This window comes from Gopherus evgoodei, chromosome 13, assembly GCF_007399415.2.
Source record: "Gopherus evgoodei ecotype Sinaloan lineage chromosome 13, rGopEvg1_v1.p, whole genome shotgun sequence".
Classification (NCBI taxonomy): domain Eukaryota; kingdom Metazoa; phylum Chordata; order Testudines; family Testudinidae; genus Gopherus; species Gopherus evgoodei.
In genome coordinates this window covers 6,533,110-6,549,558 of record NC_044334.1, presented here as the reverse complement: position 1 = coordinate 6,549,558, position 16,449 = coordinate 6,533,110, and the positions used below count along the sequence as shown (strand labels likewise).

The 16,449-nt window shown below is 44.5% G+C and overlaps 1 protein-coding gene across 1 annotated transcript; it reads right to left on the bottom strand.

Moving 5' to 3' along the window:
* Positions 1-221: 221 nt before the first annotated feature.
* VPS33A (VPS33A core subunit of CORVET and HOPS complexes) lies at positions 222-16,446 on the bottom strand. Its single transcript, XM_030583058.1, has 13 exons — positions 16,311-16,446; positions 14,174-14,239; positions 13,526-13,653; positions 12,575-12,764; positions 10,627-10,743; positions 9,286-9,460; positions 8,464-8,657; positions 4,105-4,231; positions 3,838-3,905; positions 2,114-2,251; positions 1,404-1,541; positions 1,084-1,252; positions 222-623 (listed from the first exon to the last, which is right to left on the bottom strand). The coding sequence occupies exons 1-13, from the start codon at positions 16,410-16,412 to the stop codon at positions 430-432; spliced, it is 1,806 nt and encodes a 601-aa protein (XP_030438918.1). The 5' UTR covers positions 16,413-16,446; the 3' UTR covers positions 222-429.
* Between the last annotated feature and the right edge of the window lie 3 nt (positions 16,447-16,449).

The following is a 16,449-nucleotide window of genomic DNA, read 5'->3' as shown; positions in this document are numbered from 1 at the left end:
TAGCAAGACATTAAGAAAGGGAGAACTAAAGGCAGCAGGAAAGACTTCCTGGCCTGGAGATCAATTCGATTATGGGATAGTCTCCCTTGGTTGAGGGTGAAGATTCGCAGAGCTTTGGTGATTTAAAAGACACTAGAAAAATTGTCAGTGGGACAGATCTGACAAAGGCACATTTGTTGCTAGGCTAAGTTCTATGATTGTATAGTTCAGACAGGAACAGCTCTAATACTTATTTTTATTTCCTCCTTCCTCTCTCTGTCAGAGTCACGCAATTATTAGGGAAGTTCTGTATGTAGCAGGAACAGAACAGAGAGCAGAGTGCAGCCACTGCATGCACTGGTGCAAACATGATTTCATGTTCTCTAGCTGCAGTCATTTCTGAAGGCCCCATGCCAGCCTGAAGCCTTTTACTGGATCTTGACATAGCTTCTAAAAAGGTGGGGGCTCCAGTTTCTCCATCAGGGATTTGATCCAGTTTGTGCCATTGATTAGTTTAGTGGTGGCAATGACATATTCTGTGCCTCCGTCTTCCATCTGAGAAAGAAACCTCAGTGCAGCAATTTCAGCATACGTCACGCCTCCCAGAAAGAACACCAAAGTTACTCTGTTTTCTCCCTGTTGACCTGAACATTTAGAGAGAGAGTTACAAACGGGATTGGTATGGAAAGGACAGTTTTATTCTGAATTTACCCTAGGGCCAAACTGAAGCACAGATGTCAGTCAAATTACTGAAGTGCTAGGGAGCTGTGGATAGAGCACTGAATAGGGTTTATTTCTGGCTCTGCCAGCGACCGTAGGCAAGTCACTACCTCTCTGTGGCTCAGTTTCCCTATTGTAAAATGGAGATAATACCTCCTTTGCAAATACTATGAGATTTACTGATGAAAAGGCCAATACATTACCAGAGCTAGGAATTATTTCTACCACCTTAGGGCAACGATCAAAGGCAGCTCACTGTACTGAAGTTGGGAATATACCAAGAATTACTAATCAAATGGATGCTGTCAGTCACTACATCAGACTCTAAGTGAATTTAACAGTAGAACTGTCCCAGACCAATCAAGTTACTCCAAAGAAGCTTACGCTTTTTTTGAAGGCCAGTAGGTAACTGCTGCCTCTCTTCAAAGTGGGGTCCTGGGAGCATCTTTAAAACTTCTTCTATGCTACGCCACCCTGGGCGAGCAAGCAGCTGTGCCAGACGCACACTTAATGGAGCATAACCACTGTACACGTATGAAATATCATTTGGATTCTGCAGGAGAGGGAAATGAACAGCAGTAGAGTTTTCTACTGAAGAGTGACACTTCAGCATATTAAAATAATGCAAATGTACAAGCTGTCCCCACCCCCATCTGTGTCCATCTTCCCACTGGTCTGCCTACTGACAGAAGTATTCAGTTTACCTGTTCATTAACATCATCCATCCATAGCCGCATGGTTTTCCGGATTGTTGGGTAGTTGTTTCTACTGCTTGTCTGAAGTTTTAAGAGTCCAGCCTTTTCCAGATTGTTTAAGGTCAATATATGTTCATAGCCGTAAGTCTGTGACATGAAGATTTTGCCTTTAATGTAGTACTGTCATTTATGTGTCAAGAGCAAGTACTTAAAAATCACCTGATTTTATTTCTAACACTAGACTCTAACCAAACAACTTAATGAAGTTTGAAATTTATAGACAAGACACCATCAAGGTTTGCAAGACAATGACAGACATTTTAAATAGTGAATTCAATTAAACACTGATTTTAGGGACATGTTTTCAAAACAATTCATAGGGGAACAAGTGAATGTGTAAAAGTTAAAATGAACATTTACAAATGTCTTTTTGCAGTATGCAACAGAAAGCATGACAGTGGGCCAAAACAAATTTATATGCATGTTTTAAATATGTGTAAATATATTTCACATTGTTAAAAAATTAAAAAACCAGAGGATAGTGATTAAACACGTGAAGGCCTTGATCTTGCGAAGTTTTACACATGTGAACGGTCCTATTTAATGCAATAGGATCACACAGGTAAGAACAGATATGTATGGTGTGCAAATCTTTCCAAGACTGGGGCCTTAATGTGCAAGGAATATCCACATTGTTAGTTAAACAATTCTAGCCTGACCTGGAGAATCTCTCTTTTATAATGGTCCAAAACCTTCTGCTTGAGTCCACTATTACACACTGACTGCAGGCAAACTAGCCTTAATATCTTGATCAGTGGATGTTTTTGAGCAATGCAATCTTCAGTGTAATTGTTGACCTATAAAGAAACAGACATCCAAGCGGTCAACCAAAAACCTAGGTTAGGATTTTAACAGAGCTGAAAAGAAAAGCTCTGGTTTTGCTTTTAATGGCAAAGCAAAGATAATGTTCTCGGAAGATGCTTTTACCTCCTTGTCCATCACTATGGCAAGGGATCACAGCAGCTACATAAGCAGCTTAGATATTTGCAAAATAGCTTTGTAGCATTGGTTGTTCCAATTAACATGCTTTGTAAATGGTGTTAACAATTGATATCTATGATCCTATCTGATACACTGGAAGTGTTTTGCAAACTCTGATCCTTGACTCCCCACCCACCCCCATATTATTAGAGCACTATGCAAGTCAAAGCACAGAAGCGGTGTCAACAGTTGCTCGTGCTGCACTATGTGCAGCAGAACCAAAGCATTGTAATGGTGACCTTAGTCTCCCTGTGCCTGATGGAAAGTGCAGCACAGCAACTACTGCCCATCCATACCAGCAGACAGATAAGGAGGCCACGGGCGCAGTTTAATTAGGTTGCAACTTTATTCACTTTAATGTCTAGGAGAATCTGACAAATTGTACAGTGCAGGGAGGAGGGGATGGGCTCCCCGCTGATGCAGATGTAGGAGCCCCCTATACTCAGCTCCCATGGGGGAAGGATAGCTCAGTGGTTTGAGCATTGGCCTGCTAAACCCAGGGTTGAGAGTTCAGTCCTTGAGGGGGCCATTTTGGGATCTGGGGCAAAAATCTCAGGGATAGTACTTGGTCCTGCTGTGAAGGCAGGAGAGTGGACTCGATGGCCTTTCAAGGCCCCTTCCAGCTCTATGAGATAGGTATATCTCCATATAAAAAGGATATTTTCCTTCTGATCCTTTCCCAATCCAATTGATCTGATATGCATATCCCTTCCATAGTGAGTACCTGCACTGGACATCTGCTACAAGTTTTACATATAAGTTGCAACATGATAACCTAACCCTCTATTCCACCTCCTCGGTCCTCTGATCAGCTGTGTGGAAGGTGGGGGGGAAAAAAAAATCTAGCAGTGAGGGGAAATTCCTTACCAGCCCCCCAGAAAAGAGGCAACTAGAGTAATGGCCACAGTTTGTCAAAAGCAAACCTGGTCCTATCCAAAGTACATTGATAGGTAGGTAGGTGGGAGTTTCCAGCCAGATCCTCATAATGTGGCCCTTGTCTTGGCTATGTGGGGTATAAATACCTCTCCCAGTCAGCAGGAAGGGCAATACACTAATCTTGGCATGGCACCAACTGGAGCCTGCCCTTCCTGTCCATCGCTGAAAGCTTGCCTCCTTTTTGGCCCTGTTATAACGGAGCCCTTAAAGGGGCAAAGCCCCTTTTTGTCCAACTCACCAGACCAAGACACACTTATAAAAAGCCTACTTAAATTGTGCCCACTGCATCCTACGTGGAAAGAACGTCTCCAAAAGGCACCAGGAACACACTAAAAGTTTTCAAGAGTCAGCCATTGTCTAGGTTTCTCTGTATTAACACACCCCCACCAACCTTTCTGATAGGTGTTCCAGGAGACTATAGCTGGAAGATAAAAATCACAAAGGCAAGATCTTGCTCTCCACCCACCTTGTCAGTGTCTATTCCTGACATGAACTCTTGTTCCACTGTTAAATTATCGAAGAAATCTTCTGATGCTAAAAAAAAAAATTAAATAAATTAGTAAATTGGTACTTAAAAATAAGGGCCAGTTTATCTGTGTTAAGTGGCATCAGCGGAGTTGCCCAAGTATAAATAAGGCCAGTATTTTGCTCCTGCTGTCTGAATTTTTTATGAAAATCAGCAAAGACATAACACAAGATCAACCGTAGGTGGAATACTGAAAAGGGTACTTACTAGTAATGTCTTTGATTAGCTCTGCAATCGAGGTATGGTTTGCTAGAGAACTTCTTGCTGCTTGCATGTGTGGCAGTTGTGAAACGAACTGCTTGATCTCCCCAACTGTTTTAGCATGGTGTCTTTCCTAAAAACACAGCAATTAGACTTTAGAGCTTATTCGTTACAATAATAAATGTCTGCTAAATCATTTAATCAAAAGGTGTGTTTTTGTCTGCTTAGTTCTGTACTATGTTCATTGCTTTAAGAAAAATGGAAAGTCGTGAGCTTCATTACACAATACTGTAATTTTGCAACACTGATCAGTTACCTTCAGTGACATCTGACCTTTCAGACAGACAGCATTTACAAAGATATATTGTTTCCTAGAACAGAACTGTTGTTTCATCAGTTTATAAAGCTGTTGTGTAAGTGCACCATGAGAAAAGCACCACTGGCATCACAGTGATATCTTATTTTACAACAGAGGCTGCTAACCATGTTTCTCTGTGCAATTATATTAAAATAGTACAGCATCTTGCACTCCTATTGTGCCTTCCATCCAAGGATCCCAAAGCACTTCTCAAATGTTCGTTAAGCAAGCCTCAATTGCCCTCTGAGTCTGGAAAGTATTCCTATCTGTGAAATGGGGATAGTGAGTCTGAGGCCCACAAAAGTGAAGTCTTATTTCCTTTGGTAGATGAGAGGAGTGGCTGCTGATCCTCCACACAAATACATCTAGTAGTATGATGAGATTCAAGATCTTATCATTAAGTGTCACTAGACTTGAGATGCAGTCACTGTGACATACTATTTCAAGAGCACAGACACTGTAGCTGCTCTGCCGCTAAGGAGTTAAATCCCTAGGAGGATAAGGTAACATACAGTAGATATTAAATCAATGTTACACAATTCTGACCCACTTACTCGGGTGGGTCTTTTTGACAAGCATGCAAAATATTAGCTTAAATTCTTATAGTTATTTCTGTCAAATATAAGGAGAATCCTTGGGGAAAGCAGAAAGAAAAAGAGATTGCAGATGTCTCACTGCTCTCTCCCGCCTTAGTTCTGGTTTAGAAGAGACTGAAAATCTTATGCAACATTTCAGGGATCTGCTAATTGCAAAGTGTTGCCTTAAACATTTTAAAAGCTACACCTGAAGGGCTGTAAAGAGACGAGGCAAAGGAAACCACAAAGATGGAGCCCGGGTTGAAAGATATTACAACATTCTATCAATAGGTAGTAGAGAGTACAAAACTTCACGCCCATTAGAGAGCTGGACAAGATGGCGTAAGGAAGCAGGTTTAATGGTTAAAGCAGGGACTGGGTCAGAAATATGGGGCATTCTGGTGCTGGTACTGCCACTAACTAGTTGTCTGACTGACGGTTAAGCATGTTATCCAGCTTCACCATGCTTCAGTTTCCACACCTGCAAAACAGGGAGAACACACACCTCTCTCGCAGGGTGTAAGACTTAACTAGCATTTGTGAAGCTCTCAGCTTCTCAGATGAAAGCTGTCAGAGAAGTGTGAAGTGTTTGGTGCACCCTGAGGGAGGGGAATAGAGAGCATTTTCCCTCATTCCAAAACTGAACAGCCACCTATTTATTTTGAAACAACTTTTAAAATAAGTCCCAATCGTTAAAGTCTGCCCCAAACAATCTAGAAAACTTCGTCTGATGAAGCATAGACATCTATGAATTCTCAGTCAGAAAAATCCAGACATTTGTGTTTCACCCAGGCAACCTATTCCCATCTTGTCACAACAACAAATACAAAAGCAAGCTTTCTAAAAAGTTATCTTGACTAAAATGTAAACTATACAAATGAGCAAGTACAGGCAGGAGAGCGATAATGAAGTCTGCAATTGACAAGCCCTTCGCTGCCAAAGTACTGCTGTTTCATTATCACCTATTACGTCTGACATTCTCGCACATGTCTTTCCTCCCTTCCAGCATGAAGTATTTTAATCTTTGGGAGCTTCCAACACAAATACCCCAGTAAGGGTCTATTCCTGCAAGTCAAACCTGAATGCACAATTTAGATTGATATACGGTCCATCTAACTGGCCTTAAGATTGGCAGAAGTGATTAAAAGCAGAGGGAAGGAACACAAAACTATTAACACACTGTCAGCACAGCAGGTCACATGGTTAAGCATGGCTTGACTTCTTTTGTTTCCTCATTTTGCATGTGTATTTGCTTTTAAAAGCAGGGGGCAGAGGGAGGGAAGAAGAGTGTTCAATTCTACAGCTAATGAGCAACAGCTGACAGGCCAACTGGAGTCTCACTGTTGGTAAACTGCACACCTGTAATAGGTGCCAATTCGCTAAAAGGCAACTACTGTCTATTAGTCCTTAGCCCTGTACACTCTTATTATTGCATATTTGACTGTGGCAGCAGCTAGAAGCTGTCAGGATCCCATTGTTGTGTGTACAAAATCTAGCATAAAGAGATGGCTCAGTCCCAAAGAGCTTGCAGTTGAAGAAATCCTTAAACTAGCATAAGCGCCTCCCATTCTCCAGCCAGCCCTCCACTGGTTTTGTGCCCCACTCCTCCAATTGCTATTTCTTTGGTTTTCCTAAAAGAGGGAGGATGATCCAGTCATTCAGATTCAATTCCCTGCTGTGTCTCTGACTTTCTGCGCGACTGTGACACCTGTACCCGTATTCACCACTTGGATATGGCTAGGATATCTTTTGTACGAAGTATGCCTCATCCTGTTGCAATGTGTGAAACAAACATGGCACGTAAAATTATGAAATTTTGCGATATGATTGTTACCCAGAACCACAAAATGTTTCAGTAACATCCACAAACCAATTTCTCAGAGACAAAGACACCCTGGCACGCCAGCAAAGTGCTAAGGAGCCATTACCGGCTTAATGGGACATTCTCCAGTGGTGGTGGTGGGGGAGTTGTAAACAAGAAATTTACAATTCATCTGAAGGACAGTTTGGATCTCACATATGCAATGGAACTGCCTGGCCCCATGACTCAGCAAGGATTTTTTCAGTACAAAGGGTTAGGGGTATAAGAAGGGGAGAAAAGTGTCCCTAGCCTCCCTTTCCACCTCTCTGCTGACAAGAGCAATGACTCTGAAAGAACTGAACAAAGCGGGGGGGGGTGGTCTCAGGCCAACCTGTGAAATGTATTGCAGCACATAGTGAGACAAATCTTTTCCTTTTAAGCCTATTAGCCTTGGTAAAGTTTAAGAATTAACTTGTGTGTTTATCCTTTTATTTCTTTTGTAACCAATTTTGACTTCTAGGTCTTATCACTTGTCATCTATCTTCCTCTAGTTAATAAACTTGTTTTACAGTTTTATTTAAACCAGTGTGTTTTGTTGAATTACTTGGGAATCTTCACTTACGTCAACAAGCCTGGTGCATAATCATTACCCATTGTTGGAGTGATGAACTATCTATGAGCATGTCCTGTCCAGTGGGCTACATGGGTACATGACGGACATGTCTGGGGAACAAGGTTTGGGCTGAGGGATATGCACATGTGGCTGTGTAATTCACGGATGGTTGGGCACAGCAGTCATGTTCAGCTGGGAGTGACTTTGCTTGCTGGTGGCAGAGTTAGCAAAGTGTGGACAGGCTGCTGTTCATCAGGAAAGTAGTATAAAAAGCATCCCAGGCTGGAGAGCTACGGGGACACAGCAGTGCAGTGGTTCAGATTGCACCTTGCCAAAAGTCACTGTGACGTTCCCCAAGTCACTTAGGGTGAAATCCTGTTGCCACTGAAGTCAAAGGAAGTTTGATCAGCGACTTCAGTAGGGCCAGAATTTCACTCTTTTTGGCTCAGTTCCCCATCTGCACAATGGGGATAACAGCATTCTCCTACTTCACAAGGATGCTGTGAGGATAAACACACTCCAGATTTTGAGGGTGCAAATACTATGATAATAAGCATAATATAAATATTAAATCTGATTTAGATTGTAAGCTCATTTGGGCAGGGACAAGTCTTTATTTCTGGTATTTTCATGAAACACCTAGCATGCTGGGTGGTGCTATAAAGTTAAACTAATCTAAAGCCTCATTATTAAGATGCTTAAGCTACTTTAAGACCCAAAAGAGTTTTAAAGTGGAGATGAGCTCAAGCCAAAACCTGGAATCTGAACCACCACTAACTATGGGACAATCTGTAACAATCCCATGTGATCAGTTTACTGAAAGCTACTAGGGAAATAAAATGCCGAAGGCTACATTCATGTAATATTAAGGTTAGGCATTGGAAGGGGTATTAGTGGATCTTAACCTTGTTTCATGCTCAAATCTGCAGAGTGGTCAGACCCAAACTCTTCACCTAGGAGGAGCAGACTGCTCAGATGACGTTCTACTGGGTGGTACAACAGTGTATGTGTCTTTTACCTCAAAGGCTGCAGATATGATTTTGGCTTTCTTGCTTAGCACCGACCCCACAGCGTTGAAGTTCTTGTCTCGAATTTCAGCATACAGCTCCTCAGCAGAATTCAGCTGAAGCTTCTTCGGTTCTGTGGGGAGATCCTTGCCACCCTCACCCTGTTTCTTAGGAGCAAACTTTTCAGGAGGGAGTTTCACATAAGCTACCAACACAGCAAGAAAAGAAATGACAAATTAGAGCTCGAACTCCAGTACTTAAACTGACCAACCAACCAACATCTTTCCCCAAGCAAGAGGCAGCTCTAGCTTAGTGTAAACACGCATACTGCAACTTGGAAGAAATGTTACTACATATAAGATGATTTCCTCTTATTTGAAAGGGTAAAAATTCCTACTAGCTATATGTAAACAAAGAGGCCTATATAGAGATCTATACAGTACCAGAGAGATGCCATCTGCTCACCCTCATCAATACATTAGGTGGAAGTTACCAGCTCCACAAGCTTCTGGCCCTACAGTTTTCATGATGCCATGAAAAGTGCCATGGGATTACTAATGTCTATGTACACTTGACATCCCACGGACTCTCACGTAGCAGAGAGCATTGTGCTCAATTCATCTTCTTGGGCAGGATGAAGCACTGAGGTCACCTTGCTGGGATTGAAACCAGGGTTTCTAATTACATCAAGCAACTCAGCCACCCCTCTGCAGGTTCAGCGAAATTATTCTCGACTTCATCCCAAATTCCACTGGGCACCTGCACTTTATTCTAGCACTCAGGAATTTTATTCTACTCCACTAGTTTCACTGTCCACGTTTAGCTGCACTTACTATTTTGAATTCCATATATTTCATCAATAAGGCCTTCATATGTAAGCTGAGTAGCTAGAGGCGACAACAGGTCTACATTGCGGTCAAGCAACAAGAGGGTATCAAAGATGGGAAATATTGAGTTCTGGCCTCCAGGGAACTCTCGCTTCATCCTGATCATCATGTTAGCCACATGCTGGAAATAAAATATTTGGTTCGTTATGGCTCAGACCATGAAGGGTGGCTATGATAATCAGCTTTAGAGACATATGCATGTACAAAGACAGGGAACAAAGTGCATATATAAGAAGCGAATGGAAGGAGAGGCAAGCTATGTAACTGGTACAAATGGAGGAAAGACCATTAAGAAACAAACCAAACTATTCTATGACAAAACTTGCTAGTTTAGTCTGACACAATGGTCACAGAACCAGAACTCTGCATTCAGTTCCAGATGCCTCCTTACCAAAAGAGATATTTATGAACTGCACGGAGTTCAGAGAATAAGAACAAAAATGATCTGGTAAAAGGGACTGAATTATGGGGAGAGAGCAAAAGGACGCGACACATGTAACTTGACTAAGTTATGAATAAAGATGAAGGTACATAAACCCTTCAGCTATCAGCAGTCGGTTAACTCCAAGGTGGGAGGGGAATTATTTAGAGTGGTTAAAGGAGTCTGACTAGGAGAAAGGGATGAAGTTAGGTCAAATATCAAGGAATCTTCTTGACAGTGAAATCTATTTGTCCATGGAACAGTCTCCCACGGGAAGGCACACAAGCCCGACTGCTCGGGATATTTACATTAAATTACGCAAAGCACTAAAGAGGTACAGCAGACAACATTCATGCATTGGTCGGGGTAAGTAGGTCTTTATCAACTCTAACTTACTCCTAGATTCGTGGACTTTAAGTCTGAAGGGACCATCGTGATCTAGTCTGACCTGCACACTGCAGGCCGCAGAACTTCACCCACAAATTGCTGGGATTCCAAAACCATAGTGTTCATGAAAACCAAGTGAACAGGCCAAACTCCAGTGAAATACAGACACACATAACACCACCATGTGTCAGCCTCTCAGCAACCAGCTGACTTTCACTGGGGAAGAGGAGAAGACATTTGGGCAGGCAAAAAGAACTGTAGGGAACATACTTATAAATACGTTCCTTTAGGGGTGTGGAGCTCGTGAGAGTGACAGATGGACTGAGAATTGTTTCAACCGACAGGAGCCCAAGCCGCAAAATGCAGCTCATGACCCACAGTATCAATAAACCCAACACGCCTTAGCAGCAGCTACAAAAACAAACCACTACCAAAAGCAAAAAGGATTTATCGTCTTAGATGTTTTAAATTTGTTTTACCCGTGCACAATCCCCCTTCCCGAAGATCTGTGGGATAGTTCCATAGAGCGCCTGTAAGGTCATCAGTCCCTTGGCTGCTTGGTACAGACTTGTCTGGTCATTCTCCAAGTAACACTCCTAAATGACAGGGAAAGGAAAGTTACAGAAACGGAGGATATTTAATTAGCCTGATCATCTTAAAAGTAAAACCTGGCTGAACTGGATGACTTGAGGGATTGCTGAAAGGATACAGGGCCTTTCACCTCCAGGTCACTAGTTCAAATCTGGCCCAGGGATCCAAAGTCATTACTTGCTATTGCTAATGGCTGCTCAGTGAGCACTGGGATCCCATCTGGTGCGTCAGTGCAGGCCCCAGTGGACAAGCATGCAGGTCACAAAACCATCGTTACAGTTAGCATTAGCTGTCAGACTGAAGGGTTTGTATGAACAGTGAGTGCACAACAAGCTGGGGTATAAATCTACCCCACACTAACCTGCTGCGCACCAACTGTCCATAAGGACCCTGTTACCATGCACTAACAGTTCCCCAGTGAGCTTTGATCTACCCCACTTTCAAAGCTAGTGTGCAGAAGATTTATTCCCCAGCTTGCCCTGCACCAATTGTTTGTATATACAAGCCCGCAGACGACGTTCTAGGAGTGAATGGACTGTGGAGACTAAGCTAGCCCTTCCACATGTGGTTAGGGTCGAGGAATCTTCCCCCCCACCCCCTGGTACATGTTCTGTGGTTAAATAGGACAGTGATCTCCAGCAATGCCAATGAGGGATGTTTCCAGCATTAAACTCACTTTAAAAAGTGAGTCAGAACATGAAAGTGATTGTTACAGCTCACCATGCTATTTTACCATCCTTACAGTCCACATACAGCATGGCAGTGCAGGCTGGTTGTTTAGAGACATGCACAGAACAAACAAAAATTCAATTTGTGAGAAAAAATGACCCTGAGATTAAGCCCAGCAACCTCCTCCACAGAGGAGAGAGACCTTAACTTTGAGAAGAATTCAAGAGGAGGGGGACGATTATAGCTGGTGCCAGGAGCTATGAGTAGTCTGATTACTCCTCCTGGAAAAACTGCTGCTGTGACACACCAGCCGGCAGTCCAGCAACAGGACTGCAAAGCAGCAACTTTCATTTGTGCCAGCAACAAGGGGAGCTGGATTCACAAGCAGCACAACTTGGCATCCTGGGGGCTTTATCTGCTCAGAGCGATTAGAGTTAATAATGACTATTCAGGAACTGGTATGAGATCAAACCCGTTATTTTAGAAGTCTCTAGCCTATGTGTTGCTCCTAATTTAATGCAGCAGAGTAACAGAACTGAAACAACAAATCTCTTTCCTGTGACTTGGTCAATTAGAAAATGTGTCGCCAAGCTGGCAAGTTTTATCATGTCCTGACATCCTCTCTGCTGCTCACACAGGGCTAGATTCAATACACTAACAAGGGGAGATGGCTAAAGAAAGCCTCACACGGACTTAATGGCACCACGTGTGATATGCTGGCAATGCAGGATATATACACAGCACTGTTGCACATCTTAAGAGAAGTGTTAAATCTTTGCACTGCTCTAGGGTGACACACCCTAACAATTACAATTTATCCTTTCTGTAGCATATTTGACACAGGAAGCTTCAAGTTCTTTATAAAGATTAGTTATTTAAGCCTCACAAATCCTGTTCACACAAGTATTATCCCATTATACAGATGGGAAAGCTGGCACAGCCTGGTGAAGTGATCAGTCCTCGGGTGCATCGTGGCATTCAGAAACAAACCCCAGGAATTCGGACTCCCAGTCCACAGTTCTACTAGAGTCCGACCACATTTGCTCTGTAACTCCTTTCACTGTCCTGTGGCTAATCGGTCTGAAAAGTGCTTTGAGATCCTTGGATGATGGATGCAACACAAACATGCAAAGTATCTTTTTCCTCAAGGCATAAATCAGCACTTACTTTAAATGCACTTTCAGACTCCATGGATAGCAAGTCTCCATCAAATGGAATGAGGTCCAAACTGTACTGCTCTCTATGAATGAAGGATCCCAGAACACCCTGATCCTTCAGCCGTTGCTCGCACAACAGGCTGCGACGGGGCACAAACAAGATGTGGAAGTCCCTCAGCGGAGAGCGAACTCTGTCTTCACTGGAAGAGAGTCAGCTTAAGTTGTCAGAAGAATGAGTATAGTAACAATATATACTGACCTTGGTTACTCAGATCAGCAATACAGAAGACAAAGGGGCACTGAATGGAACAAGACAAAGTTCCTGACTGATACTTTCTAGTTCCTTATAAATAAAGGCAACTCTACTCACAGCCTTTTATTTCGGAATATTTTGTACAAATCGACACCCTGACGGTGAAGGGGATGGCTCAATGGTTAAGCAGTCCGTCTGTGGGCTATGCAGCTCGGCAATACTTATGCTGCCCAGAACTACAGGTTCAAATCCCAAGCAGGGCTGTCTTGGCCTTTACTTTTGCAGTTGACTGTGGGTGGGTCTTTCAAACAAGAGCTATCTGCTCTGATGAACACGAACGGTTCCAGGGCAATTTAACAAAAAACAAGTAGAGATTTTCCCTGGTGTCCTTAACCAAAAATTTCTCCCTCTCCATCCTATTGCTATGTAGCTGCTTCCCATCCTCCAACCCCAGAAATGACAGCATTTCAATGATGCTGTATGTATAGGCCGATTCTAATCCCTTTTATGCCAAGCTATTTAGCAGTTTCACACTGAAGTGAAAGATTATTAGTGAGTGGGCTGAAGTCCGCCCAATTTATTTCACTCATAACTTACATCTGGTATGAACCTGGGGCGGAAGAGGGGGGAAAAGAAAACATTAACCCCACTGCACCACCACAGCTCTGAGATGCAGCTGCTGTCTTTCCACTTAAACACTAACTGTACCTGAGCACATTTTCAGCAATTATATCCATTAACTCTAGTCTGGGCCTGACCAAGAAAATAATATTCTTGACATCGGCTGGGGGCAGACGGCCCGCCTTGAGGGTGAACATCTTCTCCACCTCATGTTCCTATGAGGAGACAAAAATGGTATTCAATCAAGGTATTCAACTCAACTCCTGTTTTTTTGGAAACTGGTTTCAGAAAGGGACGCATCAGCTGAAATTGATGCACTAGTTGTTACTGTGCTGCCTTATCCAAGGATAGCAACATGGATTTCATCTTCAATTTCCGTATGCTGATTATGTAAATTATAAGTTTACTGCCTCACACCACCATTAAAGACAGAGGTTCTGCACATCTGGTCTGTGGGAGGCGAGTTGGCAGAAGAGCAGTAAGTGATATTCCAAAAGACAGAGTCTGTTCTTGAAACACATTTTTATTTCTCTGCTATAAGGCAACAATCTAAGACTGGTAAACCATGGTGACAGCATTGGATAGTAAGAATTAGGGTTTGAAAGGCAAAAACCAGGACAATTTATAGAAATTGTGCTAACAGTCTCTAGATGCCATTATGAGACTGAGGGTCCAAATAGCCTTTTGAGAGTCTGAGTATTAATAAGCACAACATGAATGCCATGTAGGGCTTACCTTTAAAAGTGAGTATTGTGCAATTAATCCAAAGGGTCCTGTGAGGTACTCATCCCACACTATTGCCTAGGAAGAAAAAAAGCCACTGAGAAAAGGAGGAAAGAAAACCCTCTTGAAGGTAAGCTGCCCTGAGAAGCTCACCGAGGTAGTGCCAATTTTAAAAGACAGTAATGAATTAATGGGTAAATTTCAACAACCCTTTGCTCATCTCTAGTTTCTTTCATCGGAGGAGCCCAACATGCTTCAAATATGCTAATTAAACCTCCCAAGAGATTTTTACTGACTAGGGAAACCATACACCTTTGCATCAGTGAGCCCAGCAAAGGGGAAAATGACACAGAATTGGGGTTGCTGGACTCTGCGAAAAATTTGGTGCAGTTGCATTGACTATCCTGAAGATGGTGGAGTTCGACTAGGTGCAAGTACAAAACCTGACCCAGTGTCATGGTCAGCCACTTTAGCGGGGCACCTGGTAAGAGCATTAAGTGAGCTTTCTACTTGCCCTAGTGAAGACACATCAAAGGCAAAACTTCTTGAGCAGTGACTGGGACATGCTGGGCTCTGCCTGCCATATCCAACAGAGGTGGCTACATTTTAATGATGGTGCACAGCATGGACATAGTCTGCGAAGCTGCCAGGAGTCAGCAGTCCAAGCTCTTGTAATCATTTGTCATGACCTCTTCAGCCACTCCCCAGCATGGCTGCGTTTCACTAAACTCCTGTTCTTCACGTACCACAACTCCACTCTTACCTGACTCTACCCTCATGGCCACCTCCTCCCTCTGCCTCTCCCTGTCTGTCCTCCACTAACTCCACCTGCCACTCTCTCCCAGAACTTCCTAAACTCATCTGGCCTGCAGAGCAGTCAAGATGCCACAACCACACACCCTGCACTGTTTTCTGACTATACTTGAGGCCTATAGGGCAAGGACTCATTTGCTTGGCCCATTCTGACCACTGGACAGCCCAGCACCAGGGCCAGGCTTACAAAATGGCTCAGTTTCTAGTCTGAGTTTGCAAAGTGTTTTGGGATAATTTATTACTACCCTTGAGTGGGCATGAGCAGTGATGTTGCAACAGGCTCCTGAGGCTCTTTACTCCAGGGGTTCCTAGAACGCACAGGGTTTCAAAGAAGCAGCTGGGCTTTTCCTAACATCTCTTCCTCTGAATTTAAGTGTTAGTCCTATGTGAATGCGAGTGACACTGAGTGACAGAGAAAGGAATGTTCCTTATTTTAGTTTGGATGCGTTTCCATATGGGATGTTTGGATGAGGTTAGCTCAGGTCTAGAGCCCATGAGACAAGGTGCATTTACTGGAAGTCTAAAGTGCCTGGAGATGCTGAGATAGAAGGGCCTGGACAGGGTATCAACGGTTATTGCTAGGCTGTTTATCTGGGAAAATATCTGCAGACCAGGAATGCCCGTTTGGCATCTCAGGGCAGGGCCACCCCCTTGCAGGCTGTCAGAACTACAGATCTGGACCGGGATGAGAAAAGGAGTCAGTTCCCCATCTCCTGATAAGAGCCCCAGAAGGATAATACAGCTGCAGATCAGGATGGGGAAAAAGAGACCCGAGCACCACATAATGTTCTCAAAACTACAGCCCAGCAGAGAGACATGACACCCGCCCCCCAGCAGGAGAAACACCCCCGCGAGTCGTGGAGTCAGAGCTGCAAATTGAGAGGAGGCAAAGCAGGGTCTCGGAGCCGGGCAGGGAGAGGGGGCGGCCCCTGCAGCCGGGCAGGTCGGAGAGGCAGTCCCGGCAGCCAGGGGTCTCGGAGCCGGGCAGGGATAGGGGGCGGCCCCTGCAGCGGGCAGGTCGGAGAGGCGGGGTGGGGGGCAGTCCCGGCAGCCAGGGGTCTCGGAGCCGGGCAGGGATAGGGGGCGGCCCCTGCAGCGGGCAGGTCGGAGAGGCGGGGGGGGCAGTCCCGGCAGCCAGGGGTCTCGGAGCCGGGCAGGGAGAGGGGGCGGCCCCTGCAGCCGGGCAGGTCGGAGAGGCGGGGGGGCAGTCCCGGCTGCCAGGGGTCTCGGAGCTGGACGGGGGGGGGGGCAGTTAATGGGGAGGAGCCGGGGGGGGTGTCCCAGAGGCAGTAACTCAGTCCCGCCGGGGGGAGGGGCGCTTGGCCGGGCCCCTCACCTTGGAGCCCGCGCACTTGTCCAGGAACTCGCGCAGCTCCCTGCGCCCGGCCTCCCGCAACGCCGTCAGGTTCACGCGGCCCGAGCTCAGGTGCGCCGCCATCCCCCGCCAGGCCCGGCCGATCACATGACAGCCCCGA

Coding starts and splice junctions, on each gene's coding strand:
- VPS33A (XM_030583058.1), bottom strand. CDS start 16,412: ATGGCGGCGCACCTGAGCTCGGGCCGCGTGAACCTGACGGCGTTGCGG. Junction 3,906..4,104: donor GCTAATCAAAGACATTACTA/GTAAGTACCCTT, acceptor TTTTTTTTTTAG/CATCAGAAGATTTCTTCGAT. Junction 2,252..3,837: donor CAGGAATAGACACTGACAAG/GTGGGTGGAGAG, acceptor GTTTCTTTATAG/GTCAACAATTACACTGAAGA.